Source organism: Molossus molossus, unplaced genomic scaffold, assembly GCF_014108415.1.
Source record: "Molossus molossus isolate mMolMol1 unplaced genomic scaffold, mMolMol1.p scaffold_m16_p_21, whole genome shotgun sequence".
NCBI lineage: Eukaryota > Metazoa > Chordata > Mammalia > Chiroptera > Molossidae > Molossus > Molossus molossus.
Window position 1 is genome coordinate 18,347,906 of NW_023425357.1, and position 9,097 is coordinate 18,357,002.

Below are 9,097 nucleotides of genomic sequence, written 5' to 3' on the forward strand. Positions count from 1 at the left end.
AAGAGTACCCTAGTGCAATCAATCCAAGGGGCCCCATAGGGAAGAGTTCTAAAAGTCAATGGACCCCTCTCAGCCTATCACCTGCAGCACCACCATCTTCCAGACCATGGCCCAGTCCCACCTGGTTAGGGGAAACACTCCCTCATCAGTGTGGCCCCCAATCTCTCCTGGGATCTCCCACAATACACAGTGATCTTTTCAAACCCCAGCCACACAATATTCTTCCCTCCTCCCTTAATACATTTTCAGATTGCATCTTGAGTCTCCCTTCACGATGGGTCCCCACAGCCCCCTCCCTTGTAGCACTGGTCACTGCCATCATGGCCTGCGCAATGGAGCTGGAGGCTCTACCAGTCAGGATTGTGTGTTGCTGGTCTAAGCGTAGTGCTGGGCTTGTAGCAAGTGGAAAGTATTTGTTGAATGCAGAAATGCTGAAGTCAAACCCTGGATTTATGAGGACTTATTTTTAAAGCTAAAATAATAGTTGTATAATTCCTGTCTTGAAAATCTGAATTATTAAAATGTATCTTGTAACAAAAAGAACAGATGCTTGAGTGATATCCCATAAGAGAGCCAACAGAATGACTTTTTAAAAATGTTAAAAAATTTATTCAAGTTCACTTTTTTAAGGTCCCTAGTATTCATCTCAGAACTGAAAGTTCATACCCTTTGAACAATATCTCCCAATGTTCTCCAATCCCAGAATGATTTCTTTAAGTCTTAGAGAAAATGTGCTTATTTGATGCTAAGTGACAGAACACCCCTCTCCCCTGGTCTTTTAGCCTGTATTTACTTTTTAGTACTTTTCTCATAGTAATAATTACTACACTAAAGCCTTAAAGTAGTATTTTACATGAGCTCAAATTTAAGTTTAGAGCAGATTCTCTCTGTTCTCATTAAAAAAACAAAACTCTTTTGAAAGGTTAGAATCCATTGAAATCTTCATGCTTCAGTTAGAAATTAATGCACAGAGTGAAATAATGAGTATAGAACAATAGTTTTTCAGAAGTCAGGATTCAGCATAGTGCACTTGCTCAGATTTATTTATTTATTTAATCCTCACCCGAGGACATTTTTTGCATTTATCTTCAGATAGAGCAGGATGGAGAGAGGGAGAAAGAGAGATAGAGAAACATCAATGAAAGAGAGACACATTGAGTGGCTGCCACCCACACGACCCCAACCGTACCCGGGAACAAACTCAACCAAGGTGCATGCCCTTAGCAGGAACCAAACCCGGGACTCTCTGGTCTGTGGGCCGATGCTCTAACCACTGAGCAAAACCAGCCAGGGCGACTTGATCAGATTTAAAGAGATACGTGTTTCTGCACAGGCGTTACTTTCAATATTCACGAGAACAAAAAGAAGAACCACCTACTCATCTTAAGATTGGTAAGCAGTCATGTGAACCATACAAAGGAGTATATGCAGTTCTAAAAACAATCAGTAAATAGACTTAGAAATACACAGTGAAGCACACAATATAATGTCAAATCAACAGAGAACACTGTCATCTAATCCCCACACCTGCCAGGATAGAGACAAAGGGCTGCACACACCTGTGTGCTGGGTCTATGGTCTCTCCTTTAATTAAAAAACAAACAACAATCAATAAATTACTTAGCAACAAAATTGCTTGAATTTTCAACCAAAATTGCTTGAATTCTCAGTTGTTTGAGGGCTGTTATACTGAGCAATGTATGGAAATTCTTTCAGGCCTCCTGATCATGTGACCTAGAGCAGAGACAGCGATATCAGAGGACAAGGAGAGCCCCTAGTGGTCTGGCCAGAAGCAAACTGGTGGGGCTATGAGAAGGGCAGTGCATGTGAAGCTCTCTGCAAACATTACCCCAAATGGTTAAAACAGCAGACACATAACTTGGGGAAGGTGTGCAAGGCCCTCTAGTTTACAAATCTAAGGGACAGCCATAGCTCATTGGCATACCTCTATCACCACTTCCTACAGGTCAATATGCATAAGGCACATTCAACTTTAATGCTTTTACAAAATACATATGGATGAAAGACCTGAGTTCAAATGCTGATGGTGTGACTGTGGGCACAACCCTCCACATTGAGCTGTGGTTTCCTCTAGAACAGGGCTGCATTCAGAGCGCTCACAAGCCTTGTATAAAATATGAACAGTACGCACTTAATGAGCGATCACTATTTTAATAGAAAAATACAACAGAGGCAATATGCCAAAATACAATTATCTCTAAGCAAAGGCAGCATAAGTGATTTTCTACTTTCTTCTTTGAGGTTATTTTCCTTTAAAAAAAGAAAAAAGCGCCTATTTATTACTCATATAGGTTGTTTCCAGTACAGCAGCTCCCATAGCAATGGCTGGTAAGGAGATGGTCACCACATGGTACTGCAGTATGGGGAAGAAGACGCGGCAATATGAACACGTGCACCAGAGCAGAGGCCTAGGCGTCACCTTGACATTGCCACCTGAGTCAACCACAACCTCCTTACACCCTGGATCCTGCATCTATAAAATGGGATAACGATACAGGTCTATAATCCCATACCCTAAAACCTGACAGCCAGATGTTCTGGGAACTCAGAAATGTGTTGGTTTTAGAAAGGTGATATAGCAGGGTCTGAAGCACACCCTGTAATGGTCACAGTAATCTTTCTGTGGGGAGATGTGTCACAAAGGGGTAAATACAAACTGACATCAGCTGTGAGGAAACCTTTCCACTATCAAAGCTTCTGGGCTCTCCTGGCCCAGAGGAAGGACTATGGCCTGTGCTTACTCAAGTGGCTGTGCTGACCAGTCCTTCGGCTGGCAGACACCGCATGGGCTCTTCTCAAATGTGGTACAGGCTTCTTAAGCTTTGGCCAGGGGACTGATGATACCCCTTACCTAAGTGATTTGGAGGAGAGTGACACAGGGAACGCACCACCTAACAGGAGTGAGCCTTGCAGACAATAAACCCTCAGCCATGAGGGTAAGCTGAAGAGGACCTTTTGAAAAGACAGTAATATGCAGATAAAAAAAAAAAAGGAACAGCTATAACTGAACAGGAGAAAATAAAAGATACCACCTGCAAAGAAAATGCTTCAAAGTATTTTTGTATGCTGGTGGGCTGAGAGCTACCACTTCTGACCAAGGAATCACATGGACTGCCCACTCAGGAAATGTCCTGCTGTCTCTAAGAGGCCACCCTACCAGTGTGAGAATCATGGATAAAAAAAATAGATTAAAACATATACCCCAAGGGGATGGTATACTCCAGGTGGTCAAAGTTCTGTTAACTGAAGGACAAATAAGATAAAAATAGAATCAAGTAAACCAGCCAAGTAGAGGATGAACAGAACAAAGACTGGGAGGACTCAAGTCTGTAAAGGTGATTCAAAGACCCAGGAAGGTCATTCGATCTGCTCATCAAACCCAAAAAGAAGGAATGGTTTTGGTGAGAGAATAACCAGAGGTGTAGAAGGAAAGGAAGACCTTTGCACAGTGAGAGCTGATTACGGTGTCTCAATTCACTTTTCTGAGAGAAGCACAGGTAGAAACAAAACCACAGATGTGTTTTATTTTTTAAAGTGTGGCTTCCTGAATATCTAAGAGACTGATGATTAAAAATAAGGCTCATACCAGGTTCAGCTGTTGGGAACCCTTGGCCCCCGCTCCACATAACCAGGGTGCTAGAAACAGCTGGCCCACAAATCCCACCCCTACCACCAGCAGGGAAGTGGCACTTCCAGAAAAGCATTTGTATCTGAAGGGTGTTCTGGCAGCATACCAAAAACATATAAAGGTACTTCAAGACCTTAGTTACAAATTGTGTGGTTTAGACTAAAGAATTTTAAGGGCTTATTGTACAAATTCACATCACTATCAAGGAAGCATCCAAGAGAATGGAAAAGTTGGAAAGGGTAGAGATGACTCCCCCCAAATCAGTTCACCTGTCTCAGTGACCCAAAATGTAAAGGGAGAAAAGCAGGACGATGCACCTGAGAAGGGAAGAGCTCCTCAGTTACAGAAGCGTATGTTGCACGGTGTTCCAGACTCTTCAAACCTAGCTGTTCCCAGTAATGCAGGGCCAGACACTGAGGGAAGAAACAGAGCAGCCGTGTGTGCAGGTGGGGCCCTCTGAACTGCGAGCCTCTTGATTCAGCCAGGCTGGCAGGACCCCTTGCTGTGCACAGAACCACCCAGGGGCCTCATTTCCTTCCCATAATAATATCCAGGTGGTTCACCCTGATATCAGAGCTGTGCTTGAAAGCCAGAGGAAAAGCCCTCTGTGTTGTGTAGTTTCCATTAGGACCAGAAGCTACTTTGCAGGGATTTAAACTAAAGGTGACCAGACCAAAAGTCTGCCGAAGTAGGCTGTTCACGGACCCAAGTACACACCTCTGGTTCCTACTCTACCAGAGAAATGTGGCTGGGGAGAGGGCATCTTGGGAAAGAAAGAAATAGGAGAGTGTACTTGGTGGGGACATAGGGCGCACACTCTAACAGAGCTCTGACAGGAAACAAACGGTTAGAATTGGCACAGAGAGAACAGGAAAAATAAACCAGCAGTAGTCACTCATATACAAGCTGATAGGGGTCTAACACTGGGTTCTTCCCATGGTGGTTAGGTTAGGGCTGGTGCTGGTTACTCACAACCAATGCTTAAACTACCCTCTCTATGGGAATGGCTCTTCCACCCACTGCCACCCCAAATCTCAATGGCACTCAAATTAAATGTGCCCCAAAGCAATGAGTTTCTCTATTTGCTCAGAGGCAGTTACTGATTGCCTACAATATGCCAGGTCCTGAATAAACTGAGGGAGCCAGCCTAGTAGGTCACAGAAGCAGGAAACTTGTGTTACTGGAGGTGGGAAGAGGGAAGCTAGAAGCGACAGGAAGTAGAACCTAAGTAAAGGAGGTGACTTTTATTCTAACACTTAAAGAATGGGGAGGAGCCCAGAAAGAAACTGAGCAACCAGAGGAGCTCCTGCAGGGCAGGTGTGCTGATGTGAGGGCCCAAGGCACCATTTACAGTGCCTCCCCCCATGGTGAGGTCTGCTTGTCCTTCAGGTGGGGATAGATTCTGCTCTATCCTGTCACATCCTCAGCAAATTGCAATGAGCCTGGCACACTGTAGGGTCCACTGATGCTGTGTCCAAGAAAACAGACCTGCAGGGGTGATTTGAGTAGGAGGCACAGTCTGGGCTGTGGGAAAGAAAATGCCTCCCTCAACTGAAAGAAATAGCAGCAGGCTGTTTCCAACTGTGGGGCTCCTTATAAGAGGGTGCCATGCAGGGCTAAACAAACCAAACCAGCCCACCAACCATGGCATCTGAGTGGGTAAGAAATCAAACTGAGTTTTTATTTCATATACTGTTTCCAGGGGAAACTCAAGCAAATCTCCAGAGGATGGGTGTTTTTCAGGGACAGCTCAATTCAACTCAATGTACCACATCTAAGCGCAGTGGAAAAGGCCATCGGTGCAATGATGCCAAGGTCCTCTGGGACTGGCAGAGAGACACCTGACCCCATATGATCATATAAAGGCAGAAGAGTAGATGAATTACTTCTTAAGACTTATTCAACAAATGAAGCAAGGAGAGTTCGCAACTGGTCCTCTCTTAATGAGAAATGAACTGTCCAGAACGTAGGCCACAATCAGAAGCCCCTTAACATTCCCTGATGGCTAAAAGAAAACCAAATTCACAAGCAATCTCAACCAATGACCATTTCTGGTAAAAATTTCATCCAAATTGATTAACTTGAGTGTCATGGTACCATGTTCCCCTTTGCCACCACTGTGGCAGAACTGAACTTTCCCAAAGTGGAAGGGAAGCATAGTTGGCAAAACCTAAAGGAACTTGCATGATAATGTTCTAACAACATCCTTTCATTTTTTAAAAAATTATTTATTTATTTTGATCCTCACCCGAGGACATTTTTGCATTTATCTTCAGATAGAGCGGGAGAGAGAGAGGGAGGAAGAGAGGGAAACATCGACATGAGAGAGACACATCGAGTGGATGCCACCCACACGACCCCAACCAGGGCTGGGGACAAACCGCAACCAAGGTACATGCCCTAAGCGGAAACCGAACCCAGGACTCTCTGGTCTGTGGGCCAACGCTTTAACCACTGAGCCAAACCAGCCAGGGCTCATTTATTTTTAAAATTTAATTTAATTTTATTTTTGGTTAATCCTTACCCAAGGATATTTTTCCATTGAATTTTTTAGATAGAATGGAAGGGAAGGAGGGAGGAAGGGAGAGAGAGAAACACTGACGTGAGAGCGACACATTGATTGGCTGCCTCCTGCTCAAACACAACTGGGGCCAGGGATCAAAACTGCAACCCAGGTATGTGACCTTGACTGGGAATCAAACCTGCAACCCTTTGGTCTGTGGGCCGACACTCTAACCACTGAGCCAAAATGGCCAGGGCCCAACAACACCCTTTTGAATAAGATAATAGCCCTGGCCGGGTGGCTCAGTTGGTTGGAGTGCCATCCTGTACACCAAAGGGTTGCAGGTTTGATTCCTGATCAAGGGTATATACCTGGGTTGCGTGTTTCCTAGTCAGGGCGTGTGAGGGAGGCAGCTGAATTGATGTTTCTCTCTCTCTCCCTCTCTCTAAAAATCAGTAAGCATGTCCTCAGGTGAGGATTAAAAAAAGAAATATTTAACAAAGGTTATTAACTCAGGAGTTATCTCCTACACTTAGTTATAAGAAGATCAAAAATTCTAAAATTCTAAGCTTATAACCATACACATGCCTCATAAAGTTCTGTTCTTATGAACCAAAGCAATGTCTAAAACACTACAAACTCACTGGGCACACCATGGCCACCACCACATTTTGGAATGGACGGAGCACATATGCACCAACACATTATTAGAGAAGTGTGATACTTATGATAAACCTGTGGTAAGTATTTAACTAGTAACCTTTTCCCTCCCAAGCCAAAACATCTGAGAGATATTCTACACACCTTTCACTGTGATGACTTTCAGAAAAACAGAATCTCCTTCCCTGGGGTACTTAAATAAAAAACCCAGGCTATTTCAAACTGCTCTGTCCCTTTATCAACTCCTTTGAGTACAATCATTACTCAGTAGGACTTTAGGCTCTTTGCCCCCAAAACTTAACTTGTTTTTAATCTTCACCCAAGGATATTTTTCTATTTATTTTCAGATAGAGTGAGAAGGAGAGGGAGAGAGAGAGAAATGTCGATGTGAGAGGGATACATCGACTTATTGCCTCCCACACACCACCAACCAGGGCCAGGGACAAAACGCAACCAAGGTACGTGCACTTGACCGGAATCGAACCCATGACTCACTGATCCACGGGCCAACACTGTACTGCTGAGCCAAACTAGCCAGGGCTATAATTTATTTAAATAATCTGGCCTTCAGCCCTGGCTGGTTTGGCTCAGCAGTAGAGTGTCGGCCAGGGGACTGGAGAGTCCTGGGTGTTGGTTGGGGTCGTGTGGGTGGCAACAACTAGACATGTCTCTCTCATGTCGATGTTTCTCTCTCTCTTTCTTCCTCCCTCTCTCTCTTCCGCTCTATCTGAAGATAAATGTAAAAAAAAACTGTCCTCGGGTGAGAATAAAAAGAAATAAATTATAAAGAAATTATGTTAGTCGGATCAAAAGCTAAGTTGTTCTGATATAGAACTCCATTTTATCCAGTCCTGAGGGTCTTATTTAGCCCAGGTGGGACTCTCACCAGAGGACAGGCTGTGGGACAAAGATAAAAATGCCTAAATAGACAAAACTGGAAGGAAGCCTCTCGAGCCTTTTCATCAATCTCAAGAACCTGACAAGGACTGAAGATCCGTGATGGCTCTCGTTGAATGCCAACTCAAATAGGATTTAAAAATAGCAAAGACAAAAGGAGAAAGTGCTTCTTCACTTGCGTAAACTAAACTAAACTAAAATCCAGCCCTGGCTGGTTTGGCTCAGTAGTTAGAGCATTGGCCCTTGGACCAAAGAGTCGTGGGTTCGATTCCTGGTCAAGGGTATGATCCTCAGCCCCAGTCAGAGTTGTTTGGAAGGCAACGAGTCAATGTGTCTCTCTCACACTGATGTTTCCCTCCCTTCCTTCCCCCACCTCTCCCTCCCTCCCTATCTAAAAATCAATGGAAAAATATCCTGATCAGGATTAACAACAATAAAAAATTGGGGCCAGGCATTCTAATACAATCCAACCAATAGCACCAGACTGATGAGTGAGGCTCCATAAAAATTCTGCCAACTACCTACTGGCAGACAGAAGTTTTCTGAATCTAGACTACTTCTCTTTGATTTTTAGCACTTCCTAATTACCATGGCGACCGCTCCCAGACAATCCTCTCATTTTCCTGCACTCCTCCATCCCACCTCATTCTGAGATGAGGATAAGTTAACCCCATGAAGAGCCCTCCTCCTGGTACCAGGCCGAGATGTGGCTGGTGGCAGGAAGTCCTGGGCTCTGTCTACATTCACTTGCAGCTCAGGCATACTCACATCGATCTCCCCATCATCAATCTCTCCGTCATCATCCTCTTTTTTTTTCTCCTTGGCAGCTTCCACAGGCTCCTTTTCTTCCACACTGTGGACACCGGCCTTTCCTTCCTCCCCGGGGGCTCCTTCTCCCTTCTCCTCGTCATCCTCGGCCCCAGCCTTCTCGGCTTCGTCCTCCTGCCCAGCGGGGGCTGGCTCTTCAGGCACCTCCTCATCATAGTCTAACTCATGTTCATCCAGTTCCCTGGTGACTGAGGAGGCCTCATCCCTCAGGTCACTTGTGGGGTCCTCCTCCCTCCCATTCCCCTCCTCTGCCCTCGGGGGGCTCGTAGGGCCCCTGTTCAGCTCCTGAGGCTCAGAGTCCTGGTCCTGATCCTCCTCATCGGAGCGACTCTCCTCTTCCTCCTGGCTCAGTCCCAGGGTAGCATTTTCCTCATCTTCCAAATCAGAAGCTCTCCCTGCAGCTCTGTCCAAATCCTGATCAGACCCACTTTCTCTCAGAATGTCATCATCTGAGAGCCCCTGCTGCTCTTCTTCGTCCTCTGGAGAGTGAGGGTCCCGTTCAGGGCTCTCGGCCACATCCATCGGTACCCACAGTTCTGCAAAAGAAAGAGAACACAGAC

General features: G+C 45.1%; 1 protein-coding gene across 3 annotated transcripts in view; it reads right to left on the minus strand.

Annotated features, from left to right (window-relative positions):
* The window catches only part of ZC3H18 (zinc finger CCCH-type containing 18), a 53,929-nt gene extending 44,832 nt beyond the window's left edge, over positions 1 to 9,097 (minus strand). For 2 of the 3 annotated variants that reach the window (XM_036274949.1, XM_036274948.1), the window contains exon 1: positions 8,478 to 9,074. In XM_036274949.1, the coding sequence (XP_036130842.1) occupies positions 8,478 to 9,059 (582 nt within the window). In that variant the 5' untranslated portion in view covers positions 9,060 to 9,074. Of the gene's footprint in view, positions 1 to 8,477 lie in introns of all 3 variants that reach the window. The other variant, XM_036274947.1, reaches the window with a different exon arrangement.